The sequence below is a fragment of the Mustela nivalis genome, assembly GCF_964662115.1.
Source record: "Mustela nivalis genome assembly, chromosome: 2".
In the NCBI taxonomy this organism is placed as follows: Eukaryota; Metazoa; Chordata; class Mammalia; order Carnivora; family Mustelidae; genus Mustela; species Mustela nivalis.
The window spans coordinates 145,216,680-145,236,142 of NC_139021.1; the positions used below are offsets into that span (position 1 = coordinate 145,216,680).

The 19,463-nt window shown below is 57.2% G+C and overlaps 1 protein-coding gene across 1 annotated transcript; it reads left to right on the forward strand.

Moving 5' to 3' along the window:
- Window positions 1-6,754: 6,754 nt before the first annotated feature.
- Window positions 6,755-17,708, forward strand: OPN4 (opsin 4; the record flags this gene model as incomplete). The annotated part of the gene is made up of 10 exons (XM_082719576.1): window positions 6,755-6,883; window positions 8,284-8,429; window positions 9,892-10,025; window positions 10,353-10,556; window positions 11,071-11,242; window positions 11,693-11,857; window positions 12,817-12,924; window positions 13,840-14,020; window positions 15,179-15,322; window positions 17,294-17,708. The coding sequence occupies 10 exons, from the start codon at window positions 6,755-6,757 to the stop codon at window positions 17,330-17,332; spliced, it is 1,422 nt and encodes a 473-aa protein (XP_082575702.1). The 3' UTR covers window positions 17,333-17,708.
- Window positions 17,709-19,463: the final 1,755 nt, after the last annotated feature.

A 19,463-nucleotide genomic window follows, 5' to 3' on the forward strand; every position in this document is an offset into this window, starting at 1 on the left:
ACAAAGCCAATTCAAGTTCAGGGTTTGCATTCAGAAGTCTTCCAGGTCTACTCATGCAGTGCTCAGAAATCTGATGGTTTATAGGGTACTTTATTCACTGAGAATGAACCCAGACACATGTCCCACGCTAGAACTGCGCTCTTTATGCAGTGCATCTCTGTGGTTCATGTAGGTTTTCCATCCTGCCCCAACGTGTCCTCTGTGAGCTGTCAAAAATCGCTCTGGGCTGTTAGAAATCAAAGCGGATGCTTTCCTCCCTTCCTCTCCCCCTCAGACACATGCTCCACTTGGTAAGGAAGAGCTCAGGAAGTGAAAACACAGTGAGGAAGAAAACTGTTGTTCCGGCTACTCCAGCATGTTACCCGAAGGTCAAAAAACAGTATGTAGTTCCCAGGTGGTTCACACGGCTCTCTGCGGGCATCAGCTGTCCCCAGGAAATGTCAAAGGCTCTAAGGAATCAGTCTTGTGGTTGAAATCCGGTAGCAAGTTCTTGCTTTCCATGGGCTGGGCCTGCCCAAGGGACATGACTCTCTGGGGTGTGCAATCAGTTTTTGAATTAAAAGTTCTTGGGGCACCTGTGTGGTTGAGTCGGCTGAGTGCCCAACTCTTGATTTCGGCCCGGGTCATGTTCTCGGGGTCATGGGATCGAGCCAGGCCTGTATCAGGCTCTGAACGCGAAACAGAGTCTGCTTGGGATTCTTTCTCTCTCTCTCTCCCTCTGCGTTTCCCACTGCTTGTGCGAGTGCTCTCTAAATAAATACACAAATAAATAAAATCTTTTTTTAAAGGATTCGGTTTTTTTGGCCTTACTCATATTTCCCTTGACTTTCTGTTTCCCTGTTCCTCTCTTGCACCTGTTAACTGGCCCTGACTCCCCTAGACAGATGCTTCCAGCTAAGGGGAGGAAAAAGCTAGTTTCTGGGGTCGGCAGGCACTGTGTGTGTGTGTGTGTGTGTGTGTGTGTGTGTGAGAGAGAGAGAGAGAGAGAGAGAGACTGTGTCATTCCCCTCCTGATAACACAACAAGTGTGCCCAGGGCAGCCACTCTAGCTGATGCTAACCCAGGGCAGGGCACACTGTAGTCACTTAATAAATGCATGGTCCTTGGATGGTATGAAGTTGGAGCCCCCAGACTGACATGACACACATGGATCAGGAAGATGGGGCTAGGAGACACTGAAGGCCCTGGGTCTGGACCCCAAGCTAGGAATGTAGGCGTCAGTAGGCAGTAAACCCAGGAGCCACCATAGGTGCTCCTGTGAGGACAGGAAAGGGCCCCGTAGTGCTGTGGAAACTCTGTCCCACGGCTGTACCCCGGCAAGTCCCCCTCTTGGCTATCATAGGGTGCACAGAAGGCACCTCCCCCATTCTGGGGGAGTAAGCGTGGGAGGAGTGACAAAAATGTGGGCCAGAGGGACCTAAAGACCCTTGCATGCCTCTGGGGACATTAGCAGGGCCACTGGGCTACTCGGCTGGCTCCCAAGAGTCAGGCCTACTTTGGTGGTGGGGCAGCAGTGGGGGAGTGGCGCGTCTGGATGGCATTCGAGCAGGTAGATAGACAGAGCTATATCTGCTGCTCTGCAGCAGAAGACAGCAAAAAAGCAAGATTTTCCAAATTTCCGAGTTTATGTCCCCCACCCCCACCCCATGCTGTAGGACGGTGGGCCCTATCCTGACAGGGTTTGCCTGGATCCTAACACGTTCCAGGAGAGGAGGTGCCTAGGTGAGCGGCTGGCTGGGTGCCTGCGGGAATATGCTCACTAAGACATTTAATATTCCCCTGGCAACAGCTTCTGGGAGTTTCCCAGGAGTCTCTGGGTAACCAGATAGCCCTGACCAGCCTCAGGACGTGGAAAGTGATCCGAAGCCGTGGAGAGGCTGGGAAGGGCGTGGGAGTGTCAGTACAGTGCTGCCTGCTAGGCTAGGTCACAGGCACCTGGCTCCCTGGACACTGGTGCTGTGGCCAGAAAGACAGAAACGCAGGGGCCACGGGCCTGTCCTCCTGGCTTTTCTAGCAGCTTTTTTTTTTTTTTTAATTTGTCAGAGAGCAAGCACAAGCAGAGGGAACAGCAGGCAGAGGGAGAAGCAGGTTCCCTGATGAGCAAGGAGCCTGCCACAGGACTCGATCCCAGGACCCTGGGATCATGACCCAAGCTGAAGGCAGACTCCCAACCGACTGAGCCACTCAGGTGCCCCTCTATCAGCTTTTCTTATAAGAGCTTTCAGGACTTCCTTATGCTGGACAGGAATTCTGGGACTCAGAAGTAAGTAAAGTTGGAATCAGGGCCCTGTGGAGAGTGTCCATGCCCTTGGCTGATTCTAGCCCTCCAACCAGTGTGGGTTGTGTTGGCTGATGACCCACCCATGAGATGTGCATAACCGCTGCCTGCTCTAACAGAACACACCATACCCCTGCCTCCCCAGCCCCTCAGCTGTGCAGACACCCAGGGCGCCTCGCAGGCTTCCTGCTTCCTATGTCCCCAGAACTCCCCTAAGAATGAGGGGCCTAGAGAGCTTTCCTTACCTGCAGTCATGCCAGTGAGGTGCGAGGAGCAAACAACACAGAGATTAGGCGAGGGTTCTGGGTGCAGAGTGCACACTCAGATCTCCCGGCACGGTGCCTGTGCATGCGGAGGGGGCATGAGCATGATGGCCGTAGACTCCTAGGCCAGGTTGGACCCCAGGCTGGCCCAGGCTGGTCCAGGGGAACCCAGAGGCTGGCCAGGCAGACAGCTGCTACCACTACCCACCCAAGGTTCAGGCCATCTCTCCACAAGCAGCCTCTGGGAAGGGGGTCACAAGAAATCAAGGAGCTAGAGCACCTGCGGGTGAACTGGGAGGGCTGATCTGCTGGCCGGGAGGTTGGGACGGCACCCAAACCATCTACTGGCCACAGTGGCAGGTTGGGGGCGGGGTGGAGGATGATAACCTGTGTGCACCATCACCCTTCCCTACTCTGTTCTCTGTGCCAGGGAACCATGTTGCTCAGCCCCTCTTACCTCTGGCTTCCAGGGACTTTTGGCCAATGGGAGGGAAGAGCAGAAGACAGGAGGCCAGAGAGGAGAGGGTGGGAGCGCAGGCTCACTCTCTGCCCACCATAGAGTCCCTGTCGGCTGCCATGTCCCCACCGAGGCTTCCAGTCCCACCTGTGAGCAGCCTCTCTCTGCAGCAGCCTGCTGGACATCTCTAGCCCCTGGTATCCCAGGACCCCCCTTCCTCCTCTGTCCTTCCAGCCTCAGGCTTGGCAGAGTGTCCTGCTCTTGTTAATCCCTGGGTTGCTTCAGGGTCCCCCTCAGGGCCACTTCTCCCACCGGTTGCTTGGCCAGCACTTCAAGAAGCAAGGACCAAGATTTTTATTTTCCTGAAAGGACGTGCAGGCACTCCGCTGGGCAGTGGGTCACAGAGATGAAGCACATAGATCTATTTGTGACCCAGGGAGGGGAGAGGACACAATCAGACGACGATCACTATAAATGACACTATTAGTGAGTCCTCCACAGGACGGACAGGAGGCTGCGAACAGCTGGGTTCTCAGGACGGCTTCGTTGACACCTTGATGAGGCGGTGTTTGAGCTGAGACGTTGAGAAGGGGTGGAGGACAGTTTCAAGAGCAATGCATGAGCGGAAGCTGGGCGACACAGGGACTGGGCGTGCCGGGGGGAGGGCAGCTTGGCTGGAGCACCATGAGGACACGTTGGAGAGTGAGTCCAGAAGCTCAGGGACCAAGCTAGCTCCTCCTCCCCAGCAAGAGGGTCTGCACCTGAACTCAATTCCCCGTGTGATCAGCTCCCCTTTCCCTGATGGCCTGAATCCAGCTCCCAGGAGGGTCTTAGGGTGCCGGCAGCTGGCCTTCTCAGAAGCTTCCTGGCTTAGCAGGCAGCCACACCCAAGACTGCCTGGCACCCGAGCTCAGCCGCTCCTTCCTGAAAACAGGGCTGTTCTGGAACATGCATCCAAAAGGGGCAGTGATGGCCGCCTGGCCCGTATACACATACAATGAGGCGGTAGGTGAGAGCAGGCCTCTTCTTGCTGATGCTGAAGAGTTTAGCTTCCCCAACAAAATCCATGGACATTGTGTTATTTTCCTTTACCTCCTCTCCAATCTGGGCCTTTGTCTATGTCTCAAGAGCAATGGAAGCCACCAAAAGGTTAAGTATGAGGTTATCTGACTCCATGTTTCCAAATGACTTAAGGGCTGCAGTGCAAAGAATGAGCTGTAAGGCGGGGGCAAGAGAAAAGGGGAAGCCGTGAAGAGAGAAGTCACGTACGGGGATGGCAACTTGTCATCAGCTCGGGGGACCGGGGGACACAGAGGTCCCCAGAGCCAGAGTCTGGCCTTGAATATCCGCCTGTCCTCGGCTGCTGGACAGGGAGAGGAAGAGATGCCATCCGAGGGAGTGGGCACTAGCCAGGATGGGACCTAGGAGGGGTTGGAGGCCCCCTGTGCTGATTCCTGGGCGGAGTGGGGCACCTGAGACTGTTGACAGGAAGGCCAGGATGGGCCTGGAGAGGCTGGGCCCCACTCTGAGCCAGGCCTGGAGAGAGATCTGATGGGCAAGGCAGAGCAGGGAGCAGAAGTGGGGCTCAGAGGTGGGAATGCAGCTGCATACCTGAGAGGTCTGAGGAGAGTGATGGAAGGTCCAGGGCTCCTCCACTTCAGACCCATGACTTATAACCAGCACAGCTTGGGCAGCGGTGTGCCCACGGGAGACAGTTAAACACTGTGTCCTCAGAGGCTGGGGCTGTCCGTGTAGCTCTCCTGACTCAGCCTGGACTGCAGGCTCTGAGCAGAGCAGAAGTTGGGCACAGAGGTGTGGAGCATGACGGTTGTGGGGGGGCCTCCCCTGAAGGATCCCGCAACACAGGATGAGGGGATGGAACATCTCAGTGTCACTTCCAAGGGGGCTGTATGTCAGCCACAGAGAAGGGCAATATAAAAGGATTCAATTCCCTGGGCCTCTGGGAGTTGCTCCGAGGCCTATGTTGCCCTGGGCATGGCCCCTTCTCTTCTGTCCACCCAACAAACCTTTCTGAGAGCTCCTGGTCCTAGCTCCTGCACTGTGTTCTCTCCTAGTTTTCAGGTTGGAGAGGGAGAGAGGACATTGAATGGGACTTCATGTCAGCTCAGAGCTGCTCCCAGTGGCGATCAGTAGGGAAAGCCTTATATTCAAAAGCCAGCAGCTGGTAAGTCCACACTGGGCATTACAAGAAGAAGCAAAGCCAGGGTCCAGCCTCACCCAGCACCCTAGGTGAGCCTCTGTGAGCTAAGACCTGAAATGGAAGGTGTCATGGGTAAGTGTGTCTGAGCCATGAGTTAACGCCTGTTGGGAAGTGCAGCTTCTCTCTCGGAGTGTGGGTGCTCCCACCCGCTGGCCCCAATCTGGGGCTCAAGGGGAATTGGTTGTAAAGACCGGGAGCTGTCCTGGAGCAAGAGATGGTGTGTGTCTCCACTCCAGAGTTCCACAAACCTCTGCACTGTGTCTCAGGACACACTCCAAGGTAGAATGTTCTGGAAGCTGAGGGGACACCTGTGAAGACTGCTCAGCGGCTATTCCCTCCAGCTCTGGGACGCTTCACTTTGTTCCCACTGCCTCTTGCAAGACTGGATGGAGGTGCTGGCCTGGGGACGCTTCCCCCTCTGACGTTCACTCATCTCTGCCAGGCCTGAGTTCCCAGGTCTCTACCAGCTTTGCACTTGGTGGTTTTTAAACATCTTTATGCTTCAGGCCACCTGGGTGGCTCAGTTGGTTAAGCGCCTACCTTCAGCTCAGGTCATGATTCCAGGGTCCTGGGATCGAGTCCAACATCAGGCTCCCTGCTCAGCAGGGGCCTGCTTCTCCCTCTCCTCCCCTCTTACTATCTCTGTCTTATATAAATAAAATCTTAAAAAGAAATAAAATCTTTATACTTCAATAAAAAAGTTTATTATCATAAAACAACAAACAAAAAATGCCTTATGCCCCTGGGGCTAACAATACATTATATGTTAATTTAAAAATAAATAAATAAAAATGCCTTATGGTCTGATCTCACCCTGCTTGTGTGATATCATGACACAACCTCTTAGCTTCTTCATCTGTGCAATGGGTGACCAGCCTTGGCTCATGGGGGTGGCTGTGACGATGGGGTGGACTCTTGTGGGCAGAACTGAGGGCCAGGCGCTCCATGGAAAGGGTGAAGCTGCCCTCCCGGACAGCCGTGGGGTTTACTGAGGGCAGCAGAGGCTGTTTCTGATGAGCTCAGGGGAGAAAGAGAGCCTTGTCAGACGGGAAGACAAAGGCTTCTGCCCAGCCCAGTGTCTGGAAGCCCAAGGACAACAGTCTCCCTTGAAATACACACATTCACACTGACACACACTCTCACACTCATGCGCGCACGCACACACACACACACACACACACACACTTTCACACATGGACACCGCCATCATCAGACCTTCTGTGGACAGACACCCAGGGACCTGTATCTGGGGGAGCTCGCATACTGAGCAACTGGGCATGTGCACTCCCAGCTCTGCTACTTAAAGGTGGGGACAGAGCCCGTGGCTGTGAGTCGCCATAGCTGTGACACTCGTTCCTTTGTGCTTCACTGGACACAGCAGTCATCAGCTTCAAGAGTAGCTCCGGGCTGGGTCCACGCAGGACGCGGGTACAGGCGGCCGCAGACCAGGCAGGGGTACAGAGGACGGAGGAAGGTTGGGAGGCTGGGCACAGCTAATATCCTGACGGCTTGAGAAAGGACTACCCTGCCTCAGGATGAACCCTCCTTCAGGGCCCAGAGCCCAGGAGCCCAGTTGTGTGGCCACCCCAGCCTCACCCAGCAGGTGGGACGGCTCCCGGAGCAGCACCTCCAGCCTGGGCCAACCTCTGGCCATCAGTGCCACGGTAAGCCGGGGGCCAGCATGTGGGCACACTGAGCCTTCCCTCTGCCCACCCTGGCTTCCCTGCTGGGAACACCCAGGGAGAGAGAAAAGACCTGAGCTCCTCTCTGGGACCTTGGGCATGTTACTGGACTCCTCTGGGACTGTCCTCCACAGAGAGGCCAATAGAGGAGAGTATGGGCAAAGTCTGTCCCTGTGGAGAGAGCATCTGAGGAACGGAAAGACCAACCGTAAGGGACAAGGGGCTGGAATGGCCCAGACCTGCCCTTGGTTGCATGCATTCTTTTCTGAGGGTGGTTGGACACCCCACAGAGCCTTCCAGAGAGGAAGGCACACCCAAGGCGTCTGCATTGTCCGCCCAGAGTGACATGGTGGATACCTTCCTGTGCCTCCATCCTTCTGGCCAGGGCCCCAGGGTCATACCCCATCGAAACCAATGGTAACTGGGGAGGACAGAGGGTACCCTGAGGACCCTGGGATGTGGGCCTACATCCTGGATTGGACGGGAAGGCTCTGTAGCTATAGGAGACGAGACAGAGACTAAATTGCCCTCCTTTCCAGGAAAGGAGCTGGGGCAAAGGGTTCTTTAAAGCCCTCCGTGCTGGACTCAGCAGTGACCCTGGGGGAACCTAAGCTTTCTTTATTATTTTTTACATTTATTTATTTATTTAAGATTTATTTATTTATTGGGGGGAGGGGCAGACAGAGAGGGAAAGAGAATCTCAAGCAGATTCCCCCCACTGAGTGTGAGCCTGACTCGGGGCTCAACCTCACGAACCTGAGATCATGATCTGAGCCAAAATCAACAGTCAGACGCTTAACCGACCTGCCAGCCAGGTGCCCCCAAACTTTCTTTAAAGGGGAATTCTTTTCCTCTGTCTCACGCCAGGTAATAAGGTCAGCACTCCTCAGTTTTACTGTGGGGGAATACAATCTCTTCATTGAGGTTGGTGAGGGGGTGGGGCTCCAGGGGAAAGGGGCTCCGCCACTGCAGAGTCTACAGGACCTGGAAGACCCTTGCTAACCACTTCCAGTGCTTCGGTCAGGGCCCCTACAGGGGAGAGGAAGCACCGAGGGATGGCTCTGCCTTCTCCCTGGAAAGGTAAACTCACTCCAGCTATGTCCCTCCTTGTCAGACATGTGTCACACTGTCTGTCCAGCCTCTAACAGGTGATCCTAGGAGCCTCATGCCTCTGTGCCATGGTTCAGGAGCTCTGGCTTAACTTCAGAGAGAACGGAGATTACTCTCTGGTTCAGCCACTTCCTAGCAGTGTGGGTAAATGGCGGTGCCTCTCTGAGCCTCCGTTTCTCTACCGGCCCTCCTGGGAACCTTAACCCTTCCTTTTCAGGGTTATTTCAGATGATAGGATAATGTGATGCTCTTGTTTTTCTGTCTCTCCATAGGCAGCCGGGGCTCAGGGTGCTGCCTGGGTCCCCTTCCCAACGGTGGATGTTCCAGACCATGCCCACTACACCCTGGGCACAGTGATCCTGCTGGTGGGGCTCACAGGGATTCTGGGCAATCTGATGGTCATCTATACCTTCTGCAGGTGCCTGATTGGTGAGACTAGGGCAAGGGCACTGAAGGCAGCCAGCCATGCAGAGACGGTGCAGGAATGCTGTCGCCAGCTCTGCAGGGTTCTGTTAAGCCTGGGTGGGGACGCTGCTGCCAAGCCTTCCGTGGTCTCAGGACAGGCCTCCATCTTCTAGCTTAGGGAAGGGTCAAAAAAATAGTCCAGGACACACTTTCTGTGTAGGACAAGTGTCTCTATGACTCACATGCCTCTGCCCATTCTGCCATGCTCTCAGCTCACCTCCATGCCACCTGCTCCAGTGGGCATCCTCTCTCTGCCTCGATAATCAGCCCAACTGGAAACAGGGTACCGAGTCCTCAAGACCTTCAGCAAGAGCCCCTGGTGGGCACCCCAGCTTCTTTCCCCACCTGCTCCATTCTTGGGCTGAATGGCCGAGACAGGCAATTCCCTACTACCTATTAGCTGAACTGACTTTGGGCAAGTCACTTATTCTCTGTGGGTCCATTTTTCTCTCTCTTTTAAAAAATTTATTTATTTAAGAAAGAGAAAGAGAGCATGAGCGGGGGTCAGGGGCTGAGGGAAAAGCAAGCTCTCCGTTGAGCAAGGAGCCCAAGGCAGAACTTGATCCCAGGACCCTGGGATTGTGACTTGAGCTGAAGGTAGACGCTTAACCAACTGAGCCACCTAGGTGTCCCTGTGCGTGCATTTTTCTTATCTGCAAAATGGACTTGTGATTTATTTCAGGGAGTCAGTGTAGGATTATGCAAGTTCAGACTGTGCAGTGCCCATCCAATAAGTGTTTGAATCCTGGCCATGCCACCTACTGAGTCTTGTTACCTGGAGCAAACCACCTTGCGGGTGGGAACCTCAGTATTCTCAACTGGAAAAGAGGGAGAGGTAGATGCAAAGATGGATGATTACGGGAGAGGAGTTTATGAAAGCGCCTGGCCTGTGGGGCACACCTGTCCATCCCTCTACCCTGCACCAACCCTGAACATGAAGACTGCAGAGATTCTGGCAGAAGGGGAACCAGGAGGGGTCGCTGGGGACGAAAGAGGTGGAAGGAGCTCTTGGGAAGGCACGTCTGAGCATGCAGGAGGAGGCACTTGGGAGAACTGGCTGGGAAAGGTTCAGTGGAATGAGGGGTGTGACCAAGGAGAGAGAGCCGGTCATGCAGAGTGGATCCAGAGGGTGAGAGGAGGGAACAGAGGAGTCCTAAAGCCAGCTTCGGCTGCACAGAACTGCAGAGACAGTATCACTCTCCGTATGAGGCAAGAGTTGCTACCTAGGCGGGGGATTCTTAGATCACGCCGTCAGTCCCTAGAGCTGTCTGGCTGGTGGTTGTTGGGCAGCAGGACAGGTCGTGGCCTGTGGCTTGTGCCTGTGTGCGTGTGTGTGTGTGTATGCACGCGTGCATGCATAGTTCGGGGAAGCTCCCCAGCAGAAGCACCTCCTGACAGCTTCCAACCCTTCGCAGGACCAGAGGCCTCAGGACACCCTCCAACATGTTCATTATCAACCTTGCGGTCAGCGACTTTTTCATGTCCTTCACCCAGGCCCCCGTCTTCTTCGTCAGCAGCCTCCATAAGCGGTGGCTCTTTGGGGAGGCAGGTAGACCTTCAGGGTTCCCTTCTGCTGGAGGGAGGAGGCAGGTTGTGGCAGGCGATGCCCACAGTGGAGGCTGGCCTCAGATGAAGAGGTCATTGGCTCTTCCTGGGCAGAGAGTGGGTGGGCACCCTTGACCCTGTGAGTGAGCAAGAGGGAAGACTCAGCTTCTGGGCCAGATGTGGCAAGTAGCCAGGGTGGAGAGGGGCTCAAGGCGGCTTTTCTGGAAAGCTGAAGGCAGGAGCTGAGTATGTGCCATCCCCAGACCCTCCCTCCGCTGGGGTACCTCATGGTCTCCCGCCATGGCCCAAGGTCAGGGAGCTGTGCCCACAGGCTGCGAGTTCTATGCCTTCTGTGGGGCTGTCTTCGGCATCACCTCCATGATTACCCTGATGGCCATCGCTCTGGACCGCTACCTGGTGATCACGCACCCACTGGCCGCCATTGGGGTGGTGTCCAAGAGGCGGGCAGCACTTGTCCTGGTGGGCGTCTGGCTCTATGCCCTGGCCTGGAGTCTGCCACCCTTCTTTGGCTGGAGTAAGTAGACTGGGGGAATTGGGAGAGAGGAGGATAAGCTGGGCGAGGCAAGTTTAAGGGGCAGGTAGATAGACTTGCATTCGTCAGCTAGCAAGAGGGGCCTGGAGGCAGGTGGATACTTCAGGAGGCATGACTAGCAGCAGGGGAAACCGAGGTAGCTCCATCAGCAATCCGAGCATGACCTGGGCTCCCACCCCCAAATACCAGGGGAGACCACTGGTTCCTGGCTGGTGGGAAGTGACAGGGGCTTCCGATGCTGAGGCAGGCCTTGGAGTGTGGGCTTGAGCAGATGGGAAGGTTAGCAGCCAGGCACCCACCTTCTGTGGCAGGCCACAAACCTGGCCAAAATCTGGAAGAGTAAGACGGGGTCGGGGAGGGGGAGGCTAGGATCGGGTCTCTGTTCCAGCCTGGTAAAAATGTTCCGGGAGCCTGGACCCCACATCCAAAGCCCCTGCTGGATGAGGAGCCTGAAGCAGGCTGCCCCGAAGGCTGAGCATCGACTCCTGACTCTCAGGCGCCTACGTACCAGAGGGGCTGCTGACCTCCTGCTCCTGGGACTACATGAGCTTCACGCCGTCAGTCCGAGCCTACACCATGCTGCTCTTCTGCTTCGTGTTCTTCCTCCCCCTGCTGGTCATCATCTACTGCTACATCTTCATCTTCAGGGCCATCCGGGAGACAGGCCGGTAAGAGCTGGGATTGGAGGAGGGGCTAGATGGGAGGGTGGCCACGCCCCTCAGCCTGAAGACCCGACCCTGTCCCCAGCCTCACGCTGCGCCCTCCCCTCCCCAGGAGATTCCCAGCTCCAGATGGGCAAAGACAAGCTGAGCCCATGTGCTTCGAGGGTGAGGTGCCCAGAGATCAGCACAACCTGGGCGCCTAGAGAAGTCTCAAGAGACAGGGGCTTTTGAGGAGGGGCCTTTAGGCTTAATCGGGAGGTCTGCGGGTAGGGAAGACCCCACAGCGGAACCACAGGGTGGTGCTTTGGCTGGATGTAATGGAGAACTTTCTGAGAGTCAGGGCTCCCTGCGCTGGAGAGAATGGCCAGGTCCAGGAAGCCTCCCCCACAGCATCCATGACCGCGGCCTTCGCTGCCACCAGAGCGGGGTCAGACTTGGACTTTGCACCTGTGCTAGGGCTCTCCAGACTTTCAGGGCCTGTGAGGGCGGTGTCAAGTCCCCACGACAACGGCAGCGGCTGCAGAGAGAGTGGAAAATGGCTAAGATTGAGCTGCTGGTCATCCTTCTCTTTGTGCTCTCTTGGGCCCCCTACTCCACTGTGGCCCTGACGGCCTTTGCTGGGTGAGCAGTGCCCAAGGGGCTGGGACAGGGGCTGGAGGGGGTGAGAGAACAGTAAGGGGACCCTGGCGTGGCCTGTCCCTCCCCAGCCCAAGTCCAAGCCCAAGCCAGCCATTTTCACACCCAAAGTCCTGCCTCACAGCCATTCACTCATTCTCTCTGAGGTTGTGGTAGAGGCAGCGAGGTTCCCCGAGGGAGATGGCCCCGCCATGTCCTGGAGGCACTGGGACCTACGCTGGGGGAGCTCTCAGTCATGGTGGGTTTGATCTGAGGGCCCATAGGAGCTCCCAGTTCCTACCAGATCCCACGGGAACACAAGATTCTCCCTGAGATCCTGGTTCCCTCTTCACCTGGGCTGTGGGCACACGGCCTGGAGTGCCGCTCACCTCCTGCCTGCCAGTTCTTCGTGGCTAGTCTGGGGACTTGATGTCTGCAGCAGCGAGGACATAGGCCAGACTTCAGAAGCACTTCGAGACAGTGAGAGTTGTTCATCCTGGGAAGTGTCTGGGTCTGAGACCTGCTTGTGCAGGAAGGGCCTGGTCCCTGGTAAGACTGTCATGTGAAGTCCCTCCAAGACAGCCAGGGAGCAGTGGGTCTCAGGGTTGTGGGGGGTGGAGGAGGAGCTGGCCAGAGGCCCAGAGGTCCTCGGGGTGGGGAGGGCTTCCTGCCTGCAGCACGGGCTCCGGGCTATCATGGGACTGGGCAGAACCCCCCCAGCCTGCCTTATCTTCCTCCAGCAACCCTCCCTCATGGGCTCCCCAGGTTTCCACTCACTTCAGGTCAGAATTCTCCCTGCATTTCAGTCCCTCTCATGAGGTTGGCTTGGCGGTGCTAGTTTGGGCCAGGCTGGGCTGTAGCCCACAGGGCCTGGCCCAGGGGAAGCAGGTTCCTGAGAGGGCAGGTGGGCTGTGGAGTCTCTGGGAGGGCCAGCTAGCAGGGGAACCATGGCTTCTCTGTCCTAGGTACGCCCATGTCCTGACGCCCTACATGAACACAGTGCCTGCTGTCATCGCCAAGGCCTCTGCCATCCACAACCCCATCATATATGCCATCACCCACCCCAAGTACAGGTGCAGCCCTCCTCCAGGACCCAGCCCCAGGTCCCCAGGCCATGGAGGGCCTGAAGCCATGAATAGGAGCAGAGACTGGCCATCTTTTCTGTCTCTCCTATATGCACAGGGTGGGGGCCTCTAGCAGCTGGGAGCAGCCAATGACATGCATGGGGTCTGGAGCTGGTATGACCCCCTCGGCTGCTCCAGTTTCCCGGGGGGATCAGCTTGGAGGGACATCAAGGCTCCTTGGACAGTGTCCAGTTCTGCCTATGGGATTTGGGGAGCCAAGGCCAAAAGGCAGCCGGGATGGCCAATCAGCAGTGATCCCTACAAAGAGAAGCCCCCAGACAGCAATGTCCTGGAGAGACCACAGCAGGGAGAGGTTCAAGGGTCCTGGTGGAGGCCCAGGAGTGGTTCTGGCCCAGAGTGCTCTCTGCTGATGGGATTCCCAGCACAGCCGGCCTCGCCTGCGAGGGGCCCTTCAGTGCCTCCTTCTGCCTGGTGGGGTCAGTAACTTGCCACCATGCTGAGGCCAGCTTCAGGCTCAGAGGCTCCTTGGGGAATGTCCCTGGTCCTCACTGGGAGAGATGCAGCCTGGGTCAGCCCCTTGAGAGTTGAGACCAAGCACCTTACCGAACCTGCTAACCTCCTTGCCCATGGCCCCTGTGTCTGTCTGTCCATCCTCAAGGCTATGAGCCTGTCGGTCTCTTTCAACCCAGCATCTGTCTGGCCTTCCTCATCACCTCTTGTGACTGCCAGTGTCTTTTTGTCCGTTCCCATCACTCCAGCATTTGTCCTCATAACCCCAGTGTCTGAACCACCCATTTCCCACATTCTGTCCACTCCCATTAGCCCCATAGCAGTCTGTCCATCCACCCCCATCTCCTGGTGTCTGCCTGTTCATCCCCCTAACCAGATGTGCTGTTCCTGCAGAATGGCCATTGCCCAGCACCTGCCCTGCCTGGGAGTGCTGCTTGGTGTGTCAGGCCAGCGTACTGGCCCCTTCGCCAGCTACCGCTCCACGCACCGCTCCACACTGAGCAGCCAGGCCTCAGACCTCAGCTGGATCTCCGGACAGAGGCGCCATGCATCCCTGGGCTCAGAGAGCGAGGTGGTAAGGATGCGGTGGTCTCCTGAGGCTGGCACCTTGCCCTCCTCTCCTCTACCAGGCCAGCCTCAGGCTTCTGAGAACCAAGCACCCTCAGGAAGCTGGGACGCTGGCAGGAAGAGCCCTCCATGACTGCCCCAGGGCCTTCCCTTGCCCCATCCCCTGTGACAGGCAGGGGCCCTGGGGCCAGAGAGGCAATGGTTTGGCCCAAGGTCACCCAGTAGCAGGGCCAGGACTGACGCATCTTCCAATGCCAGGCCATCTCTCTTCCATGCTGGCAGTATTCCAGAAGCTGAGAGCTGTGAAAAGACAGGCATTTCTGGCCGTAGATGGGCCTCCTGAGACCCAGGCAGGAGCTAGCTCAGGGTCCTTTGTTCTTAGCCTTAAGCCCCCTCCTCCTGGGAGCCTTGAGGAGTCCACAGGATACAACAGAAGGAGTTCTGGCCCAGGAGTCTGAGGACCTGGAGTCACGCCTCAGTTCTACTAGAGCCTCACTGTGTGACCTCGGGCAGGTCACTCACCCCCTCTGAGCCTCTGTGTTCTTCTCTAAAAGGGAAAACAGTTGTGTCTACATCCAAGACTGGCTAGGGTGCCCACGGGTGGGTGCTGACTCCACAGCTGTGATAGCCCTGGGAACTACCAGCCTGCCAGCCCCTCTTTGGGGCCCAGGGCTGGGATGCCCCCTAATGTCCCCAGGAGAGCTCTCTGTGCTGTGACCTCCTGTCCTCACCCACACCTGGGCTCCTCCATCATTGTACTACAGGGCCCATGGTTGGCTTCGCCCAGAATCTCCACTGACCTCTTCCCACTGCTTCCATCCCTGGAGAGCCTCGGTTGAGGGGCTAAGGGGGGAGATGTCAGAGGTCCCTTCCCTGACCCACATAGTGAATGATATCAAAGGAGTGAATGCTATCTGTCAACAAAGGTCTGGACCCTCGTAAAGACGGACCATCCTACATGCTTAAGAAGGCCCACACTCACACACCTGGCACAGGCACTTACAGATGGCAGAGATTTTGTGACCAGCAAGCCTCCAGGGCTGTGGACCTCCCTGTAGTGAATACCTATGCAGAGGATGGAGACAGTCTTGGCTGGGGATGAGGGCAGGAGCGGGGCTTAGGGAAGGTTCCCCTCCCTTCACTATAACTGACCCACCTTTCCCAGGGCTGGATGGACACAGAGGCAGCAGCCATGTGGGAGGCTGCCCAGCAAGTGAATGTACACTTCTCCTGCAGTCAGGGCCTGGAGGACATGGAAACCAAGGCCCCTCTCAGGCCCGGGGGGCAGGAAGCGGAGACTTCTGAGAAGGTGATTGGGCTGGGCCCTTGCCAGTCCATATAGGGGTGGGGACAAGGGGCAAGTAGCCTAGGGAGTGGCCCCAAAAGGGGAGCTATTCTTGTGGGCAGGTCCAGCGCCCTCTAGGAATCACTCCTTCCCCACCCAGATGTCCCCTTTCCTGTTTGGGGTGCATGGGGCTCTGTGGGACTCCACGATGTTCTGAGCAGGCCTGAGTGAGTCTGGACCGCACCTGAGAGTGTCTGTGGGATGGTGGGACCCTGACTTTGTACATCCATGGCCAGCAGCAGGGGCCTTGTGGTGCTGTGGGAAATGTGCAGCATGTGTAACTGTATACAGCCAGACAGAATGTGTGTGCACAGTGAAGTGTAACTTCTGCCTGTGTGTGACCATGTGCCCTGCACATGTTCTCTGTCACTGTGACACCGCAGGGCACAGAACCAAGTGTCTCAACAGGTCTGCTCTAAGCTGCCTGTGACGAAGGGTGGCTGGTGTGTACCTCTCTGCGTGATCGGAGGCTGGACTTACCTGGCGGGGGGGTTGCTGCGAGCTGTGTATGTGCTCACAGTGAATGCCCTGAGATTAGGATGTCACCCAGAATACTTGTGGCTATTAAAAGAAGGCCAGCTGTCAGCCCAAGTGCCTATGGAACGGAATGTCGATGGTGATTAGAGAAGGCCATATTCTGGAACGCTGGAAATGCCATGTGTACAGGCCTCGAGGCTACCCTTCCCCCTCCCCCCTCAGCAGACAGCTCCCCACCCAGCCCCTCCATTCACACCCGTACAGCACCCCCCAGCTCCTGGGCTCTCTTGGGCTTCCCCACGAGCCCAAGACCATGTCCTGCCTTACTTCCCCAAGGCTGTTCCCTCGGCATCCCAGACAGGGGGACACCTAGGCTTCTCCCTCCAACTGTGGAGCCCCTGCCTCTCCCGGGGAATACTGGCTCCAACCTCAGGAAGGACTCACTCCCCAGTCCTGGGCCTGGGCACTGTGCACGGCCACAGAGGCCAGGACAGAGATGGGATTTGGGGGCAGTGCATGGTGAAAGACAGTGTGCCGTCCTGGAGGGAATACTGGACTGGACTATGGCACAGGGTGGAGAGGGACAGCACATCAGCAGTCACCTAACACATGTGATAAGCACTGCCATCACACAGGGTGCTGAGAGAAGAGGCAAATCCCCTAGAGCTCCCCAGGGAAGGTGGAGGTGAAGCAAGGATTGCCAGGCAGTGAGGGGGTCATGCTGAGTCGTCCAGGCAGAGGGGACACCCTGTGTGAATGCAGCACGGGGGGTCTGGGGGGTGGAGCTTGGGGTGTCTGGGAACACAAGGTTGCTCTGTGACCAGGGAACAGCCAAAGGGACTCAGGAGCTGGTGGTGGGGACAGAAGAGAAGAAAAGAAGGGCAGGAGGTGGTCAGAACTGTGGGAGGCCCAATCAGGTGTTTAGCCCTGAGCCGGGGGAGCAGGGAGCTCTCGGAGGGAGGACTGAGCTGGGGCCCCCGCGGTGGCTCGGTCAGCCTCGCGGGGTGGTAGGGCTTCTCTGCAGTGGCTGGGGAAGCAGAGGTTGAAAGGGATGAGGCGGCAGGGAAAAGCCCAGAGGAAGCTGATGCTGTAGGATGGGCAAGAAATGGGCATTGAAGGCAGCAGAGAGAGAGGGAATGCTGGGGCCCCAGGAGGAGTGGAGGAAGTGGAGGCAAGGGGAGCTGAGTCCTGCCCTACTGCAGGAGACAGAGAGCTTGGGAGACATGCCAGGGGGACGTCCTATCAGTGGCCTTAGGCATGGCCCTCCATCCTCCAGGCCATATGGCCTGTGGTCTCGGGGAAGGACCATCCCCCAGTCAGGACACCACCTGGCCCCTCTAGGCAACCTCCTTTCACCACTCTTCACCGCTCGGTGACCCTATGCGTGGTGGCTCATTGGGAAACTGCTCCCAGGGGGACACGCTGTGGGCTAAACAAATGTGTGCTGTTTGCTTTCAGACCAAGGGGCTGCTCCCCAGCCCGAACCCCAGGATGTAGGGCGCCCATTGGCTCCCCTTTTCTTCTGGGACACATCCAGCCCCTTCACCTCCCCCTCATACACACAGACCCAGGATTACCCCCAGGAGCCTGCGGGCTTTGAAGTGGCCCTGTCACCTGTGCCGTGCTGGATTCACGGCCCCAACACCACCAAACTCCTGCCCTGCCAAGTGCTCTCATCTGAACAGCCGGTACCCCAGGCTCAGCCTGAAGTGCGGGAGCCCAGGCCCTCCTGCTTCCCACAGTCGTCCGCCTCTCCTCAAATGCTGTGTGCTGTGATTGTCCAGGCAATGACAATGGCGACAGCTCCGTGGGACACGCTGGCTAACTGTGAGCTGCCTCTGCACCCAGGCTGGGCCTTTCACTGACACGGGCAGGCCAGCTTGGCATCCCTGCAGCCCACCTTGGAAGCCAAGCACAGACCTTCCTGCACAGGAAACCATCATTTGCCTGTCTGCCACGCACCTGCTTCCTGAGTGCTCTGTCCGCCATGGCCCACACTCTCCTATAGGGACATGTCTGCATGCACCATGCACAGGCGTGTGTACTCTGTACCTGTGGTTTGTCTGAGTCCATCCCGGGGCCCTATGGCTCTGGCAGTGTATAGGAAAATAAAAAGCACAGAAGTTCCCTCAGATAAGCATGGTCTTTACCTATGAGTGTGGTGGTGAAGGAGAGAGCCAGGGCCTGACCTCTGATGCCCACAGTGGCCTCTCTTTCTCCCCTCCCTCTGTCCCCCAGCTGGCCTCTCTCACTCCTGGAGCCTCCATCTCAAACTTCGAGGGGCAGGGTGGAGGAGGGACAGACACTGGGCTTGCCCCTGTCCCCACTCCCCAATAGGCTGCTGTTTTCAGGAAACACTTCATGCCCATCCTCTGGGGGGCCAGCTGCTTTCTGGCTGGCTTCTGGTCTCCAAGGGGAGGCAGATGGAAGGAGGCTGGCCTTTCCCTTTAAGAGCATCCTATACCCGCCTCCCCCATCCAAGAGGCAGCATCAGGCAGTGTGGGTGCCAGAGTCCAGAGAGAGAGAGCAGGCAGCTCCAGGTACTGCCTAGCCCGGGGCTTCCCCTCCCTCTGCGGGATCTGCTCCTCTCTCTCCCCACATTGACCATATTTGCTATCGGGCCCTCTCCAGCTTGGCAGGACAGACCCCTCCCAGGAAAGGGGGTAAAACCGGAGGTTGGGAGGGATGGGAGGGGGTGTAGGGGTGGGGCAGGGGCTAGTATAGAGGAGGGTGGGGTGCTGGCCATGAGTGGCCGGCTTTCTGGGCCAGGCCCGGGCAGCAGGGACAGACTGGGCTGTGTGAAACACAGAAGAGGCAGTAGAGTGGGTGAAAGTATACAGGTCCCTCCCTGACTTCTTTCTCTGGATTTCTGTGTGAACTTGGGCAAGTTACCAAACGCTCCGGTGATGGGGGGTTCCTACCGTGCATGCCGTATGGGCAGGCCCACGGTATTAGGTAGGAGTCCTGGCAGCTGGGAAATTACTCACACCAGGGCCTGCACTGAGTCCTCAGGGCCCAGCTTAGGCTAGAGCCTTCCCAGAGGGCCAAAGAGCAGCTTCCATGAGCCTCAGTTTCCCCAGCCAGAGTCAGGATGGCCTTGATGTGTATCTCCAGGCCACATAGGGCCTGCGGCCTCTTCTGAGGAAGGACTTCTGGAGGTATCTTGGCCCTAAGACCACACTGGCTGGAGTCCCGAGGGGACTAGGCTCCCAGGCCCCCACCCAGAACACCCTGTCTCTGTGTTACAAGCTGAACACACCGCACGCACAGCCCCGTCCTTCTGCCTTCTGGCCCATATCCCAGCAGCTGAGCAAATGGCATCTCCTCCCCTCCTCCCTGCCCCCCGCCATTCCAGTGCAAAGGGCATGGGGATCTGGCATGCAACATTGGCAGCTGGAGCTTTCCATGCTGCTGTCAAGTTTTCCAGGGCACAAATGAGCCAGGAGAGCCAGGAATAACCTCCAGGCCCCTAGAGGGTCTGGAGGGTGTGGGCCTGCCTCAGACCTCCTCTCAGACCCTAGGCCAGGACCCTGTGCCCTTCACTCCCATGCCTGGTCTGGGCATTGCGAGGTGTCTGCAGCCCCTGGGAACCCATTGTCTGGCACGAGTCTAATAGGAATGAGCACCA